At 39.3% G+C, this 24,592-nt stretch overlaps 1 protein-coding gene across 1 annotated transcript; it reads left to right on the forward strand.

The window, feature by feature from the left end:
- The first annotated feature begins 17 nt into the window (after nt 1-17).
- On the forward strand, nt 18-23,428 carry mybbp1a (MYB binding protein (P160) 1a). The gene is made up of 27 exons (XM_028467492.1): nt 18-276; nt 1,049-1,144; nt 1,610-1,693; nt 1,785-1,859; nt 1,955-2,062; nt 3,025-3,215; nt 3,291-3,458; nt 5,077-5,194; nt 5,339-5,628; nt 5,699-5,809; nt 6,326-6,451; nt 6,540-6,743; nt 6,870-6,978; nt 8,095-8,188; nt 8,624-8,781; nt 9,685-9,813; nt 9,883-10,035; nt 10,487-10,660; nt 10,757-10,914; nt 11,148-11,282; nt 11,434-11,512; nt 12,583-12,714; nt 12,791-12,859; nt 14,716-14,829; nt 17,284-17,385; nt 17,464-17,588; nt 22,759-23,428. Exons 1-27 carry the CDS (start codon nt 112-114, stop codon nt 23,096-23,098), a joined length of 3,807 nt encoding a protein of 1,268 aa, XP_028323293.1. The 5' UTR covers nt 18-111; the 3' UTR covers nt 23,099-23,428.
- Nucleotides 23,429-24,592: the final 1,164 nt, after the last annotated feature.

A 24,592-nucleotide genomic window follows, 5' to 3' on the forward strand; every position in this document is an offset into this window, starting at 1 on the left:
AAAATGAACCGGAAGTAGTTGCAGTGCGTTAGTCACGTTGTCCTCGTGTGCTTGATGCAGCGTGTGAAGCTGCAGCTAGACTGAAATCCCTGAGCTTTACCGAGACTTCTGATGTCCGTGGACATGGTGGAGGTCTCAGAGCCGCCCCGGACCGCCGGGATCCCACAACAGAACCGGGTCTTTCTGGACTTCTTCTGGGATCTGGCCAAACCGGATCAGGAGGTTCGGCTGAAGGCGGTGCAGAGCCTGATCCAGTACCTGAGCTCTGAGAACAAGGTGAGATGATTATTAACTAGTGCATTTACTATTAAATCACTGAACTTATTCATGTTAGCGTCCAAAATTATTACTCTACTTTTTTATATATAAAAAGGTAATAATGATGTATTTTGAATACATCTACTTATTAAATAAAAGTGATGTCCCGATACAACTTTTTCCCCACTTCCGATACAATACTGATATTACAGCGTTGAGTGTTGGCTAATACCGCTATCGATGCGATACAATATCAGCACGAATCATACATACTTTTATTACTTATTTTCTAATGTGAAATGTTAGAAAAGGTTTGATCAAGTGATGTTACTCAGAGAACAATAGTCAGCAACAGTAGGTATGAGAAAAACTGAACCATTTATTATTAATTAATTGGTTACATACATTTTAACCTTCAACATAATATCTACAGTATTCTATATTTGAATAAAATAAATAAAAAATGAATTGGGGAAAAAAAAATATTCAGAAATTTGAATCCGATATTAGTTTTCAGGTGGATATTGAACCGATATCCTCGGATCGGGACACCCCTATTAAATAAGCACTTAAACAACCAAAAATGCAATGCATTTTAATAATAAATTAGTGCACACCTGCTCTAAAATATTTACATGTACAGGTTTTGTACTTCAACTGAATATTGTTTGCTGTAAAACTTTCTTGAGTCATTTCTGCTTTGAGATTTTCCTGTACTTTGAATCAGGGAAGTAAATTTACGGCAGTTACTGGTTCTCATTTTTTAAGTGCTGTTCTCTGTATGCTGCAGGTGGATGAGTTGGATTACACCTTTAAAAGGCTGGTGGATGGACTGGCTCACACACGGGAGACAGCCAGACCTGGATTCAGCCTGGCACTCGGACAGGTGGGGTTAACGGCTCCAAGAGCGCTCGGCTTAGCGCCACTGATATCAATAAAGCTTTTTCAAATCAAACGTAACCAAAGACACGGTTTTATTACATATACAACATATTTCCCACGCATCCAGATATCGCTTTTGTTTTTTAAGAAGCTCTCACACAAATTTTTCTTTTAATCAAGTTTGTCAATTTGACGCCATCGAACAGGGATTCTTTCAAAATAAAACCCAGGAGAGGAAAAGCCATTTTTAATGTGACCTCTTAGTTTGAAATGTTTAAAAAGTTCTCACTATTTCTAATTCAATGGATGCCAATTATTTTTGAATCAATGCAGATCTGGTTAAAATCTTTTTCCACTTCTATGGATGGGCCAAATAAAAGAATGACTCTGAACCAACCAAACCTTAGAAAGCCCTCCTCCAACCTTTGTATTAGTGCTGATTGGTACTGGTTCTCATTGGTGGTTCCAGGTCCTGAGTGCCTTTGAGGATGTTTCACTACAGAGTGTATTAGACCGCATCAAAGAAAAGCACAACCTGCAGTTTGTGAAAAAGGTGAGTTTTGGGTTGTTTTATAACACTTGTTTATGTTCTTAGATAAGATTTTTCAGTCCTTGCATGCTCTGTTTTTTGTTGTTACGGTTAGAAATTGGCCCGAAATGCAATGTTTGGAAACCTGTTCGGTGTTCTCGCCCTCCATCAGTCCGGCCGCCTCTCCAAAGTACGTCACCTTCACTTTGTTTGTTTTTTTTTTTTTTTTTAAATCATTTTAATTTGCACTGTGAAAATCGTGACCGCGTATTTGTTTCACTTCAGGAGCCTCCGGTGCTGCTGGGATGTGTCCAACTCCTGCAGAACCTCAGTCAGCACAAACAGCATCTGAAGGATCTGCCCTCAAAGACCATGATGGACATCCTGACTGAGGTGAGTGCCAATATACACACATTTACGTCAGTAAAGACACGGATGCCTGTATGAAAATGTACTCTTAAGAAAGTACTTACCTTCTTCATTAAAAGAAGAACTAAACGTTCAATAAGTAGTGAAAGGGTACGTGTGTAAACTCACTCACGTTCCTCGGAATCAGTAGAATATTTTCTGTCTCCTCCATGCACACGTTTTTTCTCTCTTTTGTTGTATAGCTGATGTCAGGCTGTGTTTGCTCCAAGAATAGTTGAATATCTGTTGGAATATTTTGTGGACTACAGACTAGAGGTCGACTGATATGGGATTTTCAAAAGCAATACCAATTTTTAAAAAATAAATTTGGCCGATAAACTTTTATTTTTTAAAGCACATTGATTATGAAAGACAATTGAGCTCATATGATATAAATGTATATATTAGGAATTAAATTGAATACACCAATAGAACTCTCAACATTTATTGAACTTTAAATATAACCGTACACAACTAAGTAAAACAACAATTCTTATCCTATTAAGGATTTTTTAGGATAAGGATATTAGATCAGGCACTATTACATTATATCCTTATCCTATTATATTGGCTTTTTATCTGTAAGCCTATTGGCTTTTATCTCTCCCATGCACATGCTATTATTATTATTACTTTTTTTTTGTTGTGTATTCATACATCGGAATGGATGTTTTTTATGTTTTTTCTTTGTTCCTTTAATGGCTACTCTAAAGTGCTACAAAAAAAAAATCGGCCGATTTTGGAAAACGGTTTATATAATCAGCCTGATATATCGGTCGACCTCTACTACAGATAATTTGAGGAATAATTTGGGAATATTTCTACATGAGTTGTGGTAGCATTAGCTGCTCTGATTCATGGGAGGATTCTGTGTTTTCTCCATGAGTTTTTTTTTCTTAAGCTTTCACTCAACGTCTGTCCGTCCGTCCGTCTTGTCTGTCTGTCAGATCCCAGAGGACGTGTTCGAGGAGGTCCTGATGGGAGCTCTGCAGAGCGACCTCTCCTCAGCCTTCAGGACTCCAGAGCAGCTTCAGCTGCTGCTGGTGGCTCTGCAGCATTTCCCACAAGCCCTCAAACCCAAGAAGCTGAAGACGCTGCTGGGCTCCTCCACAATCATCAACGCAGAAAACATCCCCAAGTAGGAATTCTTTTCCCCTCATCGTGTCTGCGCTGTGAGTTTCTGTTGGCTTCCCCTCACTGACGTCTGCGGCAGGTTGACGGAGCTGATGAAGATGACGGCACGCTCGGTGAAGAAGGAGCGCGTCCTTCCTGCAGTGGTTTTGGACCTGCTGAAGCTCTCCCTGAAGGAAGGCAGCTTTGAGCTCTTCTGGAATAAAGCCATCACAGAGGGAATGTTCAGGGAGCACACAGGGCCCACACAGTGAGTTCTGTTATTTCACTGTTTTTTATTTCCATTCAAAATAAAGACATTGATCACATCATATGACACCAAACTAGAGCTGGGCGATATATCAAGTTTTCTATTTTGGGGATATAAAAAACTACAATATCGCTTATATCGATGAATATATTTTTTATAGCTTATTTTGTTTTAAAATACTTACTTTAGGAGTCACTGCTTTCACTACTTCTTAGAATAGCATGAAAACCACAGTTTGATGGATTGCTGAGTGCGTCCTAACCTAGACCTTCCCCTAAATGAGCGACATTATTGAACTCACTCACACGTGCTGTCCCTTATAGTAGAGCAATACTAATGTGGCACATATTGTGTAGCTGTTTGGTAATAAATGTGCCTGTGTGCCATTTGGTTCATCAGATTTAACCCCAAATTTTCTTTCTGGTCAGACGTCATTTGAAATAAAATAATCACGATTTATATCGTATATCTCTATTTTGAGAAAAATTATCGAGATTTGAATTTTGGTCCATATCGCCCAGCCCCACACCAAACCACTACAGCTCATCCATCATCCAACACTGCTTTAAGGTCTGTACAAAGGTAAACACAAACACAAACAAAATCAACAAACGGAACAATTTAAGTAAAACAGGTTTCTCAAGGAAATGAGGCGAAGCATCACTTTATGACGCTATCTTTATAGCATACATCCCTTAATCTACTGGAACTTTATACTAAAGTATACTAAACACTTTAAAGGGGACATATTATGAAAAATCTACTTTTGCAGTTTTTTTGATCACATGAGGTAACGTGAGTGTCCACCAGCACACAAAATATGAAATAAAATCATCCAGTCATTTGTTTGTGGTCTGTGTAAGTCTTATAACGGAGAAAATTGCTCTGTTTAAAATGTTCTACATTTGTGACGTCATAAGTAAATGTGTTGCCAGATCGGATCATCTTAGAACTCTCCCGTTCCAATAAAAACAGCCCAAACACGAACCACGAATCTGGCAACGCTGTTAGTGACACAATGCGACTGCACAAAAGAGTGAACTATTACCTTGAATTGACTATTCCTGTAATCTCTACATGAGATGATGACAATAAAGCAACAGAGCGGCTCCAGTAAATGTTTGAAGCAGCTGAAACAGCTCCTTTTGCTGTTGAAGCTGCTGTTGCTGCACGACTGCATACATGTCACAAAACAGTGTTTTTCTGACTCACAATCACAATAGCTGCTTAAATAGCCATGTTTTTTTACTGTAATGTGCATTTTTTTTGGCTGGAAACAACAAGAGTGTGGGGATAGCAAAAGAAAGTCGCTAGTGATCAACTGTTGTGTGGTGTCCGTGTGCATAGACACGCCCACTCAAACAGCCCGGTTTCAGAATTGGTCAGAAATGTGGGTTTTCAAAGGGCTAAAACTCCAGAAAAAAGGCGGGTTTATGAAAATAAACCTCAGATACTATGTTTTTGGGGTTCTTAGAACAAATGGAAATGGGTGAAAAATAGCATAATGTGTCCCCTTTAAGTGAAAAGCTTGAGTTTTTAGTGGCGTCTTGGGGAAACTGGTTCAATTTTAAGTAATGACTGACATCTTCTTTGTTTGCGCTGCTCTTTCTCTGTGCAGCTACCTCAGCTTCCGCCTGCTGGGCAGCGCTCTGCCTCTGCTATCGGTCGATCAGCTGAAGAAGGTGTTGTCTGGAGAGGTGATGATGCACTACGGGGAGCACGTGGTGTCCGCTCAGGTCAGCGCTCACTATTGTTGGGGAAGTCTTTAATGATGCACTGACATTTTGATTTTTTTGTTCCAACCGAGCTGGTCAATTTCTCTACAGTTTTTGTTTTTTTTGTTTTACTTCTGAAACCAATTAAAGAAATTTCTCCCTCAGAAACCGGACCGGTTCAAGCTGGCTCCAGAGATGGACGCCTATGTGTCAGACTTCCTGCAGGGCTGTCAGGACCCAGACAAACAGTTGGCTGTGATGCTGGGCTTCTCCTCACTGACCAATCATGGCTACCCTGTGGTTCCATCAGCGTGGCGGGTGGTGCAGCACCTCCAGCCCGCCGCCCTGCAGGCCTACGTGGAGTGGCTGAGGAACTCATTCCTGCACCCTCAGATGGACCAGCTGCTGGACTTCAGCACCCGCAAGCAGAAAAGCAACCAGGAGGCCCAAGAGGAGTGAGTGTCACCTCAGCTCACAGCTCCACCAGAGGGAGCAGCAAAGTCAGCGTGAGTGTTTCTCTTTCAGGAAAGAAGACTCTGTTTGCCGCCTGAGGAAGTGGATCATGTCCCGGCTCTGCTCGATTATTGACAACCAGCACGTGAAGAAGCAGGAGGATATGATCATGGAGGTCGCCAGGTAAGAGTTAGAAAGATGGTGAAAATCATTTGATGATCTCAAAATCCCACATTTAACCAATCAGACGTCAAAGTGACGCAGCACTAACATAGTTTGCATAGTTTGCAGAACTCCACACATTGTCTGACACAAATCACTGACAATAATAATAATAAATTATACATTTTATTTATAAGCGCTCAAATACTCAAAACACTTTAGGGTTGTTAAAATAATTACACACAAGTTAAAATGATCTGATCATGATCTGGCTGCTTTTGTATAATAGTCACCAGATAACATGATCACCAGTTAAACCACAACATTGCTCAATGTTTTTGAAGCTCTGCTTTTTCTTGTCTCAATACTTAGTAAAAGTCAGAATCAAAAAGCCTTTTATTGCCAACTAGGTTTACACATACCAAGGCTGACTTGGTTTTCTTGGTGCAGTAATATGAGAAATATTAATGATAATTTTGTTAAAAACTCAACCGTCTCTGTCTGTGAAGAAAGATTCCCAAGCTTTGTTTTTTCCAGGTTTGTGTTTTTCCACGCCTTTTTCACGGTGAAGAAAGCCTCGCCTGATATTGCCGAGTCAAAGGAGAAGCTTTCCGTCCCTTTAGATGAGAGAACCAGATCAGTGCTGGTCAACTTGTTCTTTGGGTGAGAGCTTCATTCCTCTTTGATCTGAGTCTTCACTGGAGCTCTGAGCCTGGATTTAGGACATTTTTTTTTTTTTTTTTTTTTGCAGACTCCTCATGTCCCTGCACCACCTCCCTCTCACTGACGACTCCACTGAAGGAGCTGTCGGTCAGAAAAGAGTGTTCGGCGTTACGGCCGACGGCACCATGTGGATCTACCACCTGGTTCAGTACGCCGCCCTTCTACTCAACCAGCCCAAACACGTGCAGAGAACCAAACCTTTTAGTCCTGAGCAGACGGAGGCCTGGGAAGGGTAAGCTGAAGGGTCAAAGGAAACAAACCAGGGCTTTGTATCACTAATGTCAAATTTCCTATTGGCAGCGATTCTATAGAGCTGATCCTTCAGAGGATGTTTTATAACTTGGATGTTTTCCTGCAGCATGTTGGAGTCGGTGGCAAACCTGAAAAAGAAAGCAAAGAAAGGCCCGACAGAAGAAAACAGGGCCTTCCAGCAGCTTTTCCTGTTGGTTGGCATGCATCTGTTTAAGGTAAACACATGATCAGCATCCACTGAGTGTTTCTAATAATCTAGATTAAAGATCAGCAACAGTTATCACAGTGGTTTCCAATGTAATCTGAGGGCTTCATTGATAAAATTCATGTCTGCATTTAGAATAAAATGAGGAAACAACAAAGGGTTTTGTCTCTTTTGTGTTTTTTGTAAAATCTTTATGTTCATTTTTTGTCGTTTTTGTCATTCTTTTGTCCTTTTGTGTGTTTTTGGATTAATTTCTTAAACCCATGAGTACCGCCTCCTGTAGACGGAAGTCTTGACTGCACTGCATGTGTGTGTTCATGTCAAATGAACTTCAATCACAATTTGGGGGGGGATTTGTTTTGGAGGCCACACAAAATCATATCTTATTAATTACGATGACCAATGAGAATATTCCCTTATTTCAGATCTGCAATCTGGGTTTTGTTAACCATAAATGTGAGATAAAGATATTTTTGTTGTTAAAGCTGCACTACTTGAATCTTGAACCATTACAGAGGGGCATGGCTGAATTCAAACTGTAAATCCCGTCCCCCACTCTGATAACCCCTCCTAGTCTCCTCCTCACGGAAGTGCACAAAATCGCACACGAGAGCTGAACGTGCACTAGCGGTAAAACACATCGCCATACAAAAGGATGCACACAAAATATAGGAAAATGGAACATTAGATTACTTATCTAGAAGGAAAACAGCCACCTACGCGTCCAAAGTTAGTCCAAGACTAAAAACATGTTCACATCGTGCACGCGCTTCACTATATATCACAGCAGCCAATGAGGAGGCTCCTTTGTGGGTTCTGCTCACCCCTCCTTTTTCTAAATCCTGTGATTGGAGCTGGAGGAGATGACCACCGAGATTTTGTCTTTTGGGGTTTTATTAACTAAAATACCTCATTATAAAGCACAGACAGCACGCAGATGTACAATTTTTTCAGAAATGATTACTTTTACGATATACTATAGTATAGTGATGCTAATAAGACTTTTTTTTTTTTATTAAAGAAAATAAATCAAGTTCCCCAGCTTTAATATACAGTGAAAAACTGTTTGTTGAAAAGGGTCCAATTGCAAACAGAAGGTGATGTTTTGTTGTTGTTTGTCCTGCAGGCTCCTGAGGAGCTGTTGGACATCATCAAAGATCTGCAGAGCTGCGTCGACCGAGCTCAAGAGAAAAAAGCCAAGAAGAAAAGTAAAAAACAAGGTAGGGTATTTTTTCTTTAGTAGTACATTAGTGTGACAGTTAAAGGTTTAATAAGAGCTTGTTTTTGTTAGAAAATGTGTGTGCATCCATGTAAAGAGTTTAAATAAAGTCAAACTTTGAACTAAAAGTGGAATAAAGGATGTTTCACAATCAGCCTTCATCCCGGTGCAGGACACAGCCTTAAATAGACCTTTAATGTAGTCACCAACTACTCCATCACACATGTTCTTGTAAGTGTCTGTTCAGCCAACAGGTTGAGAGCTTAACATAACTATTCTACAAGTAGCAACACTTAGAAATGTTACTGCGTGGCAACCTTGATGAACATATCTGGGAAACGTGGATCCCACAGCACATGCTGCTTTTGGAAATGATTTATAATTATGATATTCATTGTGATGTGTGTTTGACACAAATGATTGATTGATTCTACAGCCACAGCCGAGGAGGAGCCCGAGTGGGTGGAGGTGATGGTGGACATCTTATTATCTCTGCTGTCACAGCAGAGCCGACACATCAGGCAGGTCTGCAAGACGGTTTTCTCCTCCATCGTTCCACACCTCACCCACGCCGCACTCACTGCCATCCTCGACGTAAGTCAAGAGTCTTCATAAATATTGTTTTTGTTAGCTCAGTCTCAGCTGTGAATGTGACCGTGCTCAAGATAACCATTACAGTTGTTCATGTTGTGATAAAAGCATGACGTATGCTTCAATTAACTTTAGCTTCACTTGGTTAGTTTACATATTTATCTTCTTAAGATAGTAAAGAACATAAAAGTTATTTTTTTTCAAAATTAATTACTAAGAGTGAACATTACCGTTGGGTTAATGCTCTTATTTTGAAAAGGCAACTTCAAAGTAATTGTTTATAATAAAAGATGGAGCCCCATGATAAAACTGCTCTTTCAATGAGGAGATACCCCCCCACCTCCCTTTTTATTTATTTTATTTATTTGTTGTTTTTAATTTCTCTTCCTTTCTTTCTTACTTATTGTTTTCTTTGCAATAACGTAATATTTTATGCGCTGTACAGTATTTGCTATTGCTCATGTAATATACCTGTTGCATGAATACCTTAATTTACATTTGTTGTTGCACTGTTACCTGCTTTATTTCTCTCCATACTGTGGTGAATTATGAACAAGATGTTTGAACTATTAACAACAAAGAAAAGTTAAAAAAATAATAATAATAATAGGTTAAAGGAGATTTTTAGGAGATTTGTGAAGATTTAGGTAATAATTCAGTTTGGAAGTCTATTACAAATCATAATATTACATGATTGTGTTGAGAAAGTTATGAGTTTAGCTTAGCAAACATAAGATGTACAGTGATTTATTAAGGAAAAAGTGTGTATAGGTGCACCCAGCATGGTTGTATGAATCAGAAGAAAAAAAATTTGAGCTGCGCATTATCAGTGTTTGTGTGCACAGACATTTCTAGTATGGATGCTACGCAATGTTTTCTAAATGTGGCCCCTGGTGCTTTGTGCAGGTTCTGGATCCAGAGAAGGAGAACGAGGAAGATGGAGCTGTCGTTGTCACTGATGACGCAAACGAGACAAAGAAGACGAAGAAATCAGAAGATAGTGATGAAGAGGAAGACCACGATGAAGACATGGAGGTCAGATCCACATCATTTTCCTCATTGTAGCTTCATCCTTGTAAATAAAAAAAAAATCATCTCCTGCAGGAGGACGAGTCTGATGACTCGGCCGACGACTCTGATGCTGATGATGAAGACATGAAAGAGGAGGAGGAAGAAGACGAGACAATGGAAGGTGAAGAGGTGGATCAGAATTTTCGGTTGGAGCTGATGAAGGTCCTGCAGCAGAAAAAGGCTCTGGTGGGTTTTATTTCCTTTAGGAACCTCAATTTGATCAAACTAGATGTAGAAGTTTTTGGTCAACTGCAAACATTAGATGATGATTATCTAAATTAGTGATGCAAGATAATTATCAGTGCTATAACATATTAGCCGCTAATGGATATAACATAACAGTACTATAACATATGGGCCAGATTAAAAACAGCTACTGCACAGACTACCCGAAAGATGTTTGACAAACGCCTGTTTCTAGAAAATTATGAGATTAACTTTTTAATATCAATTTGTAAAAAAAATTAATCTTACAAAAAATTCAAACATGAGAAATGAAAAACTTTTTTTGGGCCAAATAAGTTCTTGATTAGAAAAATGTGTTCCTCACTAGTCACAATGATTCGGCTCATCCTTGTAACATGACCCTAAAGTGAGTATTTTGGAGCTAATTTAATTCTGTTGTTTTTCACTTCAGCCGACAGAGGAGGGATCCAGCAGTGACGATGACATGGACGATGAAGCCATGATGCAGCTGGACAAAGGTCTGTCTGCGCTGTTCTCAGAGCAGAAGAAGAAGAACCAGGCCAAGAAGGACGAGAAGGCAAAGATGCAGAAGGAAAAGGCGCTGGTCCGGGACTATAAGATCAAGGTAGCATTTGTTTTTTTCTTACCTTTTGAGTGAATTGCTTACACTGTAGTCATCTTTCCTTTGACCTTAAACATGTTCCTGCTCTGACTTTGGCAGGTGTTGGACATGGTGGAGGTGATTGTGTCCCGGCAGGCTGGCAGCCCTCTCGTACTTTCTTTAGTGGAGCCTCTGCTTTCCATCATTGAGCGAGGGATGAACTCCACCACTGAGCAGCAGGAAATGGACTTCCTGCGTCGAGCAGCAGATATTTTCAGGTGAATAGTCACACCGTCTCATTTTCATCTATTGTCTTTACACTGACTGTTTATGAGATGGTGCAGCATCTCAGGGGTGAACAAACTCTGTTAGTGCATTACTCTTAATATCATTGCTCATCTGTGTATTTCATTGTTTATTGTACACTTAGAGAGTTAACATTATGAATATTTTTAAATAAAATGTGTGTGTGTGTGTGTGTGCGTGCATGTATTATGTTTGTGATTTGTAGGAACCAGCTGTGCAGGTCTAAAGTGTACTGCAGGACCGCCGCTGACAGACAGGGGGAGCTCCATGACCTGCTGGACAAGCTGATGACGAAGAGTCAGAAGCTGTCTGACTCCTCAGTCTGCCTCTACTATTTCAGGCACGTCCCCAAAGACTCATGCACACACAGAATTCCACTTGATTTTTTTCTTTTTTATCTGAGAAATTCAAACAAAAAAGGCAAATGTAAATGTTTCCCTTAATTTATCATGTGGAATCTCTTGCTTAACTGATTTGACGTGTCTCTGCAGTGCGTCGCTATACATGGTGAAAGTGCTACGTGGAGCTCCTCCCGCAGAAACCAAAGGCGAGCAAAGTGCAGCAGACAACGTACGTTTAACCACCCATTTCACTGTTATTGTCATATGTTGGGCCGTACGATGGTGCAGTGATAGGAATTTGCATTTTGAAAATGTCTTTGTTTTTAATGTACCAGTAGAATGAGTGAACAAAATTTTTTTCGCTTCTCAAAAAATTTCAGATTTACCTGTAAAAATCCTCAGTAAAGTTACTCTTGGCTTGAAGTTAGGCTACTTTGATTTGGCTTAGTTTGCATTCAATAATCACTGGCACTCTCCTCAGCAAATAGAGTAGCTTTTTGGCCTCTTTTTGGCCAGTATAGGCTGAAAAAGACTGCAGTCATAAAACTCAGCCAATTCCAGAATGTATCCTCTCTGATAAACCGTTTTACTGCCTGTGAGCTTTGGGGGACAGTAACTACAGAGTGAAACAAACTTCTAAAACACCAGAAAACTCTCCAACAACTCAAGTAAAAGTCACTAGATTTGTCGATAGTTGTTTTTGAGAAAAAAGTTGCTAATAGGAGTTGGAAAGTCGCCACATTTAGCGAGAAAGTCACAGGGCAGATAGTGGATTCGAAACAGGGAAGGGAGGGAGCATAGTTGTTTCCATTCCAGTCTCACTATTCTACATACTGCATCTTTAAATAATGTTTCCACCAATTGGTCTGTAATCTCTTATCACTTACAATACTTCATGTTGCAGTAAGTTGATTGTGGGTTTGACTTCTATTTTTAAGTTTTATATTTATGTTTTATATTTAACCACATCCGGTCTCATGACTTTGTCCAAATGATAAAGTAACTCATAATATCAACGTCACTCAAAAAAAGGCCAAAAAATTTGGTTATTTACTGTCGATCCCTGAGTTATTATTGTTTGTGAAAAGACTAAATAAATGTGGTTCTAATATTAATTTGTTAGAAATCAGAAAAAAGGTAATTTTTTTCAACAAAATGACTCTTCTTCCACTGAAAACTCAACCCTGGGTTTATTTGGTTTGTCACTAATCAATGGTTTGGCGTCCCAGGACTTCATCAGCAGGTTTTAATGAACCAATGTTTAGCTTTTCTATTTATGTCTGTGCCTGTTGTGTGCAGTATAAGTTCATGGGATGCGTAGATGTGGATCGTGTCTCGGCCGTTTTCAGAGACGCTCTGAGTTCGTTCCTGAGCAGGAGGAAGAGTCCACTGAGTGCTCAGATGTTCACCGACCTGTTCACCAGATTCCCGGTGAGTACGAACCCAGCGGAGTCGACGCCCTGCAGCAGTAATGATGTTAACGACTGGTCTGCGTGATGCTTTGTAGGTGTTGTGTGTCAACCTGCTGGACACGGCTGTGCAGAACATTACATCTGGCATTAGAGAGCATCAACAGGTACATGGTTGTTGTTTTCTGTCAATGAAAGTCCTGCATAAAGTCAATGTGAATGCTGGATTTTTTTTGTTTTGTTGCATTGAGAAGTTTTTATTTATTAATTGATGTTTTTTTAATATTCAGACAGTCCATTTAATTATGACTTTAAATGTGGCCGTTCTTTTCAATGTTCAAAAGAAGGGAAAAAAAAAATTCTGGCTCTCTTTAACCGCACCAGGATTAATTTCCCCAGAAAGTAAGCCTTGTTTGGCCTGGTGTGAAAACGCAACTGGACTCTGGAGCAGATCAAAGACATGAAAACGGGGTCTGAGAACGTTGTAACATTGCTATTGGCTCGTTTCAAGTCAGGGAGTCACCGCTTCGCTTTATTTATTTTTTGTTCCTTCAACTGCATCATGTCCACACTATGACTTGAATTTCAGCATTAAAAAAAAACAAGCAGCTCTGGCAACTGACTGTAGGGAGTAATAAAATTAATTGTGGACACATACTGAGGCAAATCAAGGTGTGAACATTATCATCGTCCCAGTCTAATTGTGTGTGAACACACCCTTAGACACACGCAAACAGATGTCACATGTACATATGCTTATTAACTGCTGCAAATTAAAGGTTTACAAAGAAAATATACAAATTAAAACCTTAAAAAACTTGTTTTTTAATAAAAGAAACCAAATAAAGCCTTTATTTATAAACCAATTATTTTGTAATTTATTTTTTAACTATTTTTCTCCATCTTGTTTTTAAATTGCTCCTTTAGTATGATTTTATGTTAGACTCTTTATGTTATATTCTAAGGCTGTAGTCAACCAAGAAAATGGTTGGTCGACCAAGACTATGGCACACGTAGCGTTTAGTCTACTAAAAAAAATAACTGAATGAGCAGTTGTAGAGGAGGACGAGGAGAGAGAAAAAGAGAAAAATATTTTGTTTTGGCGTTTTGTGGTGCAGATTTTGTGGTGTAGACCATTTATGATATGAACCTTATTCAAGTTTTGACCGGAACCCGACAAAGCAAAAGAGAAACCTACAGGTCCGACAGACATTAGGTATTTATATCCGTGCCCGACCTGAAAGCGACAATTAAAACGTATTTTTTCGTCGTACAAATGACATATTTACGTTTGTTTTAGTGGTTAAGTCTTCTGTTATTAATAAAAAACTGTTAATGTTAACATCAGATCAGCGCACGGGGGAAACAAACGCACATCAAACACAGGTGCGCAGTGGGCGCCGCAGCACCAGAGACAGCGGTGAAACTATTTACATAATCCACGTATCAAATATAAGGATAATCCATGTTCTTCTGCAGAAAAAGGGTTGATTCAATAGTGGATGCTTGTGCTTCAAGCCTGTCTTAATTCGTTCCCTCTCTACTCGATCATAGCAGTCACTGACAGCGCAACACTCTCACACAGCTCCTGTTGGATGTAGAATCATGTTTAGGCATTAAATAAATTATAATTAATTAATAATTTAATCTTTATCACCTATATAAGCAGCCCTATTAGTATCCATAATTTCAATGCATTGTTTTTTTGTTGGTACATCAGTGTTAATCCAATTCTTTGTATTTATAAACCATATGTTACTGTATTTTTTTCCTCATGTAACACTATTTACTCAGGCTTGTGATCAGAACCAGTGCAACATGAACTTGCTTTAGAGGCCGTATTTGTTAAATTGCTAGAAAAAGATGAATTCATTAAAACAAGCCGATTGTGATTAATGTGAATCATTAATTGATCATTGTACTTTAGACAGTTTCTCTAATCAAGACATCAGCTTTAATACTCTTACCTCCAAACTACTTTCTCTAGGCAACCTAATCAATGTAAGTGTGTGTGTGTGTTCAGGGTCAGGCGTGTGTGTTGGTGTTGAGGTCCATGCAGAGCAGGGAAGTCCAGCAGCTGATGAGCGGCTCACGTTGGGAGGAGCTCTGCAGCAAAGTGTCCTGTCAGCTACAAGAGGTGAGTCAGGAACATTGGAATATTTACCTTTTTTTATTCATATTTACACCTGATCATAATGAGGACAAAGAATTATTTATTTTCATTTTGGTTTTTGTTTTAAAACAAGTGTTTTTAAGTTCATTATTGACTACATTTGAAGTTGAGAAACTTTGTACTGGTAGTGTTTTTGCTTTAAGTTGGGAAGTTTGTTCTTTTTAGTTAAATGTTGCATGTAACAACCTGAGTCGAAAAACGATTCAAGTTCTTGTATTTATATAACGTAATGTTTACGTTTTCCTGTGATTGCACCTGGGAAACACAAGTTTCACAACGAAGAATACTGTAAAATTATGTTTTTCCCACCTACAGATGGAAGTCTGAATAGTTGGCGTGAATAAATGGTTGTCATCTTGGGGAACTGACTGAGCATGCGCAAAAACATAAAAACATGCTATGGGAACAGAGGCAGAGCAGCAACGTGCCTTTGAGAAGGGGTGTGGCCTCCTCCTGCCTTACAGCGGTTAGGAAATAGCGATGTTTAGCGATTTGGGCTACGAAACGCACAAAATGCTGACACTTTCAAACTTCTCGGTATTGTAGGCTATTGGAAATTGAAAAATAAATAATTTATAATTATATTATAATTAAAATATTAATTCACCCTTGGGTAGGCACTGTCTACCTTGCCTACCCTGACTGCACGTCACTGATGAGAACAAATGATGGAAGGAGTATATAAAATCAAACTCTTTCAGCCCTTTAGTTTGTTAAACTGAACCTTACTGTCAGAGGTGTGAAGATATGTGTTAGAATTAAGTTATCTTTTTATTTTTTTTTGTCTGTGACCCACTGAAAATGAGTTTGTGACTCCCCTTTTGGTCCTGACCCACATGTTGAGAATTTATTGTAGGCAAGTAGCTTTCCTCTCTATCATTTGAAAGATTAGATTTTTCCGCTGACATCTTAGATTTCAATCCGCTGTTTGCTTCATATGTGACAAAGCTGTCACCCAACAAAAGCAGCTGCTTCAATGGCTTCCCTCACACTTCCCTCACTCATGACCATAATGACACCATGTTGGCTGTGAGAAACGTCCAGGCTACTGAGGACGTTTGGTCAGCCTTCTGTAAGGAGGACGATGGGATAAAAGTACTCAGCTCATGTGTTTTTGGTGTATTTTGGTTGTTTGATGAAGTAAACTGGGAGGAGGGACTAAAGATTGAGATTTAAGGAGGATTGAAGTGTGAGATACAGTCAGTGTTTGGAGGCTGTGAATAACAAGCAGAGAATTCTGCAAATTCCTTCATCTCAAAGGTCTGATTTATCCAACATGTCATCTATTTAATCCTTGTTTTAGAGCCCATTGATTATTGCCTGTAAAACACTGTGAGGCGTCTGAGGACGAACAGGCTTCAGTGCACCAGCTCGTTCACATTCTAATTACATTATTCCACAAGGTTTATGAGATTGCATCACGCCGTGATAAATGACGATTAGTGAAACGACGGCGCTCTCTGTCCTCTACGCGTCCTCGGGAGAGTGCTCGCTGAAGACGGAGCCTAATCGCTCGCTTCTGTAAATCCTGCACAAACAACTCCGCCCCTTTCTCCTCCGTTTCACTACCGAGCAGACAGAAAAACGAGACAACCAATGAGGGGGACAGGAATCTCAAAGTCAAACAGTGTGTGTTTGTTTTTTATTTCAACAAAAGATTCACAACTTAAACATGAGGCAGTTAGTTAAACAGGGTACAATACTTAAATACTGTATAAACTACCCATTTACATTAAATATGATAAATATTTTACACACATGCATTACCACCTATAGATTAGTGTTTCTGAAATGGGGGTACACAATGGCACTACTTGAGAGAGAGAAAGAGAGAAAGAGGAAAATTAACAAATGAAAGCATTAAAAATATGGGGTTTTATAATATTTATATTTTGTTAAAAATGATGATCCTACTAAATATTACCAGCAAAACACAAAATGACAACAAAGACACACTAAAATGAGAGAAAAATACACAAAAATAATGGAGAAACGTACAAAACAACATAAGAAACAACTAAACGACTCCAAGGACATACACTGAGAAATGATAATTTAAATAACACCAACAACACACAAAAACACACAAACGGAGGGAAAAATATACTGAATAATAAAAAGAGCAGACAAACGACACAAAAAATACACAAAATGATGATAGAAACGATTGTGGTTATTAACTCATTCAGTTAATATTACGTCAGTGACATAATATTACGTCAATGGCACTGAATGAGTTAACGCATGACCTCATTTATTTTGCCTTTGCTTAATTATAACTTATTCTTACTTACGATGAGTACACTGCCGTAAACCCATGCAAGCATTAGGAGAACATGCAAACTCCACACAGAAATGACCTAAATGACTAGTTTGTTTCGTAAGATCATGAGTTTAACACAGTTTTTTGTTCCTCAGAGTCTCACCCAGGCTGGATCAGCTGAGAACAAAACGACCAAGGAGAAGGTGGTGAAGGTCCTGGAGCTGTGTCAGTTCCTGGTCAAACACGTCCAACACCAGGTGAGCGCTCTGTGGTTTTTAGGAGATGAAAGGACTTCAGTCTCAGCTCTGAGACTCAATCATCACTTCTTTGTGCAGAAGCTCTCTGTGGACCTGAATGCTCTTCAGAAGGTCCTGCAGAACCTGAGCAGCACCATTACCTTTAAGAAGACCGGCAAATTAGAAGACACCTACTGGGCTGTGATGAAACACTTTGGAGTGATGTAAGTTTGTGTGTAAACGGATTAGAGAGGAAACAAAAATCAGCTTTTCTGCAGAATATTTGTGTCCATGCAGCAGCTGAGTAATCAGATTACCTCTCTGTTTGTGGACCAAAGACTCGCTGTGTCCTTTTGTTCAGACGTCCTGTCCTGATCTGACTTTATTCAATAATCAACAGAGCAGGATACACTAACATTAGAGTTTAGTAGTGCCCACCATAACATTATGACCACCCATTCTATTCTTTTTGTACAATTTTCAAATAAGAAACACTGAATTTAAAGTTTCCACTTGGTTCAGAAGTTAGAAAATCAGTTTGTTATGCCCTGAGGGTGTGAGAGAGCCTGCAAAGAATCACAGAGTTACTTTGTCTCGCTCATTTATTTAGATGCTTAATTAGATTAAAGTGTGGAGAAGTTGTTGAGACAGTTTCTGTGTTGCTGGAACTATTCCTGAACGTTTTAGCTTTGAGTTGCTACACGAGGCCGCTGGGAATCATCAGGGAATACTGTTCCCATTAAAGGTGTTAAATTTAGATGTTTCCTGGTTTTGGGGCTTCTGATGGACCTTTGAGTTAAAATAACATTCTCCCTGAGTGTCAAATGCATTGAGTAAAGGGAAACATTTTGTGCATTCACTCACTCCCATTTCACTCTTTTATATACAGCAGTTCTCCATTGATTGCTCTAAAATTTCTGGGTTATAAGTTGCACTGAAACATTGGTTGTTATCTAAGAAATCTACTAGTTTGATGTAAAAATCCACAGTCAAGTGGTTTTGTCCGATATGATGTGCTAGGTTCCTTCACTTGGCCTCGTACATATTTGATTGATAGCTTTCTAAGCTAATAGCGTGCCATTTTTCCTACTAGGTGCACAATTGGTTGTAGTTGCCAATCATCACTTAACTCAGCCAATGGCCATGTTTACATGGGAGCTTTAATTCCTCTTTAAAGTGTAATAAAAGTTAATTCCTCTTTAAACTGACCTTGTAAACACATAATTCCTATTGCTAATTTAATTCCGAATTAAAGTTAATTCCAAATTAGGTGCTGGTTTATTCCGTTTTTAATTCCAAATTTCTTGTAAACACTTCACTTCCCTAATTCCGCTTTAAGTCAATTCTTGTCATTCAGCGTTTGCGCGACTTGCGATGATGACGCGTGGGTGACGACATAATCCAAGATGGCGGCGGCCCGGACTCTAGCCTAATCTACTTAATAAGAGCCTTAAAAGACATGTATATATTGAAAAGAGTAGATGGACGGAGGCATAAACATGCAGACTTTCACACGGACGCACAGACTTATTAAACACACACGAACCTCGGTAAACACGATAAACGGAACAGGCTTCACCGGGCAGCTGGCACTAGGACCCGGTGGCGGAGTAAATGCGTCCGAATGATTTCATTCGGAATAAATGATTCCAAATTAAAAAACATCATGTAACTGTGGCCAATCAGAGCATAACTGGGGGCAGGCTGTCGTTGCGATCAACAAACTTTCACTATTTCTGTGAGTTTATAACAAACGGCAGCACCTCCAGACTGCTGCCTGCTAGCCTAGCATGCTAACAGTAACTGTTCATCACCTCTACTTTACCAGTTAGAAACTAAAGTCCAGTTTTTCTTTCCACCCTAAAGCACATTCAGACATGAACAAACTGAATGTGTTGGTTTGGATACTTAATGCTCATTACCGTAATATTTACAAAATCTAACGTAAACAGGCATTCAGCTTGGTGAGAAGTTGATATGCTTTGATACAAAAAACATTTAAATTTTTAAGTGACTCAGTTTTTTACTCCACTCCAACTTTATTTATAAAGCACTTTAAAAACCCAGGAAGAGGGGGACAAAGTGCATGCACTACGAGATAGGTGTGTGTATTGCCTTGCATCTGGCGATATGATTCGTATCCCGGTACATAGGTCATGATATATACAGTATATCCCGATATTAAAGTATAAGGAGATTATTGCGATTTTTTTTTTTTTTAAATATATGACTTAAGAAACAACTAATCTGTAAATGTGTGCACCTTCATGAGAACATTATGTATGAAATAAATTTTATTGGCATATTTTACACTCAAAATATTGGCTTTAACATGCCATGTGCCAACAACTTAAAATAAAAAAATAACATACAATCTGCCTGTGGCTTTTAAACCACCTTTGACTTTAGTGCAACATGACTTTAGTGCAACATGACTGAAGTATATGCCTAGAATAACAAATAAATGCAGAAAATGAATACTTTCTTTTTAGATTTTATTGAAAAAACACAAGCTGGTCAAACATGCCCAACAAAATATAAAATAACAGTTTACATAAACTCAGCGCAATTTAAAAACCCTACGCCAAAGTAAATAGATGCATTTTTAAAAGAGATATAAAAACAGGCAGAGATTAAGCCTCTCTGATATGAAGTGGCAGTGCGTTCCATAGCTTTAGACCCACGACTGCAAAAGCTCGGTCGCTTCTGAGCTTTTTTCTGCCGTTTGGCACCGTTAGCAGTCGCTGGACAGCTGATTTAAGTGCCCGAGCAGGGACATAAGGGTGAAGAAGGTCTGCCAGGTACATTTGGGTGTGAGGCCATGCAATGATTTAAAAACAAATAAAATCAATCCTAATATGAACTAACAGCCAGCGTAAAGTGCTCAGGATGGGGTTAAATGTGCTCACATTTCTTTGTGCCAGTTAAAAGCTGTGCAGCAGCGTTCAGTACCTTCTGGAGACGGGAGATGGAGGATTTACTAATCCCCACATAAAGTGAGTTACAGTAGTGCAGTCGAGAGGTAAGAAAAGCATGGATCACGGTTGCTGAGTAAGCGTTGGTTTGGTTTTGGCCAGTTGCCTTGAATGAAAAAAGCTTGATTTGATAACAGCTCTGATCTGGCCTATCAGAAGTGAGTGTGTCATCTAGCTTAAACCCAAGGTTCACATTTTTACTTACGAGATGGTGCTGCTAAAATCCATGTAAAGGTCACTCAGCAGTATACTGTAAGTCTTTTTGTCAAGTTTGAATAAAAAAGGTGATAACTTGTACATTGGAAAATACAGTAAATATATCATAACGTCACAAAATCTCCAATTTACCTCTGAAATAAAAAAAACAGTGCCTTTTAAATTTGAGCACTGCACTTTGAAGAAAATCAATTAGCGTAGTAAACTAATCAATTTAATTCATTGCCCTGAAATTAGGTGCAATTAAATGAAATAATGAATATATTTTAAGTAATTTCAGAATTCACCACATTACTGCATCCTACTGTTAGAAGTAATATTAGCTGGCTCTATGCTCAGTAAATAAATCCCCTTCAAAGTAAAAGCACAATCCCTTTTTCTTTACTCTTGTCCTCTACAAGTGTCCACAACCCCCAGAAAATGGGTCTGTGACCCACAATTGTGTCCAGGTGAAAACCTATACTGTACTGTGATAGTGGCGTTAACACATTATTAAATGTGTTCATGGTGATGTTGATGGATCTCTGTGACAGTGGAGCTAAAAAGCCCAGCGACACCGGTTTTCATTTAATCATGCACGAAAGCACTTAAATCTGAAGTCCCTCATGAAATATAGTGAATAAGTGCCAGGATGGTAAAACCACAAGTATTTTTCAGTCCTTGAACCGTTGTCTAACTGTTAACACCCCGAGCAGCGGCTCGATCCAAAGCGGAGCTGCAATAAATCACACTATTCCCTCCGTCTCGACTCACAGGCCTCTCAGTTTACATTAACTTTTGTTACGTTTACACCGCCGCGTTCTCAGCTCTTTGTCTGCATGTCGGGGCATCAGCCCGTGCTCTGCAGCAGAAGCACATTTCGTAAACCGAATGTCAAGTAGAGTTTCATCTCCAGGCCCAATCAAATTATGTTAAATACCAAGATGCTCCACTGCTCATATCGATCCCTCTGTCGTCCTGCTGCTGCGATCAGATCCCTCTCTGCAGTCCCCAACCTGCACACAAGCATAAAACGGCCAACTGGAACCCACAGTATATTACTCAGAGCTGAGGTAATCAGGTTTGCTAATGTTGAAATGATCCGTGCAGGAAGAAGGTCAGAGTAAGGCTTTTTAATATCGCTCTGTTTGCAGCAGCTTGTGGCGCAATCGAAAGGGCAACTGTTTAAAGGCAATGGAAAATGTGATTGTCATTATGAGGAGTCGGTTTTCCTTTGATATTTGGACAAACAAACAAACAGCAACCACATTATTCCTCTCCAGTGGTGAACTTTAACAGCATGTAAATGTCAGAGATGACCTCGTCACTGTGGTCCCCTTTAGTGGGTGGATGCATTAGGCAGCAACAGAACATTGTGTCGTCGTTTTGGAAGCAGGATTAATAGACACGTGTGAGGACTTGTGTCAGCTCCAAGAGAACAGCTCGGATAGAAATAGAATCATTTATTGCTGAGTGAAATGTTCTAAAATGGTGTCAGTGACTTCAGCATTTGCAGTTAAACAAGTGTAAACTTTTCATGCCATGAGGGAAAGTTGTCTGTGTGCTTTAGCTATTCATTATTGGAGGCGTTGCAGTGTATCTTTTGTGATATTTCAAAAAATCCATAAAAGCTGCAAAAATGCAGGACAATGGAGTCAAAACATCATCAAACATGAACTCTTGTGTTTTATGTTGTGCATTTATTTGAGGCGACTGGACCTAAAGTTCAGTTAGGTAGGCACGCAGTCCTTTTGTGTGTTTTTGTTTTATTCTTTGTGATTTTGAGTCATTTTGTGTGTCTTTGATCATTTTGTGTCATTTTGGAGTCATTTTATGTATTGTCTTGTTTTTTGTGTATCGAGTAATTTTTGTTATTTTGTGTATTTTTCTTGTCATTTTGTGTCTTTGATCATTTTGCAGCCATTTTATGTATTTTCTTGTTGTTTTGTGTGTATTTAGTCATTTTGTGTATTTTCCTTATTTTGTGTATTTTCCTTATCGTTTTGTGTGTAGCCCAGAGGCCACCAGTTTACCATATCTTCTTTAGATATTCGATAGAAGGGGCGTCCGATAATTGTGCCAAACTACATAGCTTTTCTTATCTAATTAGAGTTGTGATTTGGTGCAAATATGTGAAATAAACACTGATCCTGCCATTGATCGTGTCTGTGACAATTCTTGTCTCTCTTTTTCTGACCTTATAAACCTCTTCTTGTCTTTGCAGGAAACCCAAAGTCGAAAAGACAAAACCCGATGTAGAGACGGAACAAAATCAGGCTCCCAAAAAGAAGAAAGGCTTCCTACCCGAGACCAAGAAACGGAAAAAACGCAACAAGCCCATTCTGGAGCCTGCGGCGATCAACTCGGCCTCCATGGACAAACCAGAGAAAGAGAAGGAACAAGTCAAAAAGAAACGGGATAAGAAAACTAAACAGAAGCGACCAGCGGACGGGGCTGGGGCTCAGGCCAATCCTGCAAAGAAGAGCAAAACGCTGCCTGAAAGCAAAGCAGCCAAGAAGAAGAAGAAGAAGAAGAAGAAAGCCCAGGCAGGAGGGCAGGAGTGACACCATGAAGCTTTAGTCATTCATTTTAAAGTGTGTTTAACCCTCCCAAAGCTTCAGGTTTGTAGGAAGGAAAGACTATTTTTCTAGCATGAGCCTATTTTTCAGTGGAAGAAAATAAATGTCTCCATATGTGGGAGTCTTTCTACTCTGCTCACATTACAGTGTAAATGTATCAGACTGCAAATGTGAACAATAACACCTTTAATCGAGTAAAATCTGATCTATTCAACTCCATCCATCTGAACATCCTGGGATTTTATACAGTTTGTTTGTGTCCTTCAGCTTCAAAAAATATATATACACATCCTAATAAATGCCTAGAAAATAAGAGCCTACACAATGTGAAAGTGGAAATTAATTGATTAGAACAGTGGTTTTCAGCTGGCCTGGCTCAAGTTCCACATGATCCACAACCTCACTTGGGAACTGTTTTTAAATTTACATTTCACAAATTTACTACCAATGGGCTACAGTATATGCACGCTTCACTTCCGCGTTTGAGTGAAGACCGTGAAAGAACTTCCGGTTTTTAACCCTACTGTATTATGACAAATGACTATAGTGTTCATATTAATGTCACGCAACTTAGCAGCAGCAGTAAATAGCAGCGGACATCTTATACATTTGCATAAGCTGCTGGCATTTCACAGTTTTCAACAGTTTTTCCCATTTATTCAGAGTTGTTTTATGTTTAGCTAGGCACTAATGCTACTTTAACACAGTAGCTACAGCTATGTTTTGGTAGCATTTCTTACCTTGTATAAAACCTAATGTCCTCATCTGAAGCAGCAAACCGTTCCAATCCGTTCTCTGCTCCCAAACACCAGGACGAGGTGCAGGAAGGGAGTAATTATTCCATTCAAAAAGAACGGGGACCGCTCCATTGACACCCTTTGATTGCATTTGATCGCTCCTTCACGTCGAGGGTAGGGTTTATTTCTTTGGATGTTGATGATCCACTTTTTTGCAGCTTATCCTCTTTTGGAATTGTTAAAAAACTCAAAGCAAAACTACATCGAGCTGAAGCTACACTTGGTATATTGATGTGCCATCTCCTTCATCTTTTGGCTGTCATTGTGTAGACACACAACCACACAAACAGGCACAATAACACAAAACTGAAAAACACGTTTCATAAGTGTAACCCCCAATTTCCACTGGATGCGGCTCCGCTGCGTTACGTCTCCGCCGCGCCACTCATAGGTTTCCACTTCTCCACTGTTTTGACTGTCCGAAGGCGATAACAGGAAATACTTAGTCGTCTTATTTTCAACCGGAAATACGTCACGTCTCACTGTGCAAATAGCCCATAAGGTGAGACGACGATAGATGAAACAAGTGCCCTTCAAAATAAAGAAGTAGGAGCTTTTTTGAAATGGTTTTGCCCACTTAAATTTCCAGTACCCACTGAAAACAGCCTCTGAGTTTGACCCACACGTTTTGATTTCCTAGATTTATATTTAACCTTTTTTTGCCTCAAGCAGTGTCATAAAA

This window comes from Gouania willdenowi, chromosome 14 (genome assembly GCF_900634775.1).
Source record: "Gouania willdenowi chromosome 14, fGouWil2.1, whole genome shotgun sequence".
Classification (NCBI taxonomy): Eukaryota; Metazoa; Chordata; class Actinopteri; order Blenniiformes; family Gobiesocidae; genus Gouania; species Gouania willdenowi.

Excerpts from the sequence above, each read along its gene's own strand:
- mybbp1a (XM_028467492.1), top strand. The coding sequence starts at position 112 with ATGTCCGTGGACATGGTGGAGGTCTCAGAGCCGCCCCGGACCGCCGGG. Across the intron at positions 5,810-6,325 it reads ATGATCATGGAGGTCGCCAG|GTTTGTGTTTTTCCACGCCT; the intron begins GTAAGAGTTAGA and ends TGTTTTTTCCAG. Across the intron at positions 11,513-12,582 it reads AGCAAAGTGCAGCAGACAAC|TATAAGTTCATGGGATGCGT; the intron begins GTACGTTTAACC and ends TGTTGTGTGCAG.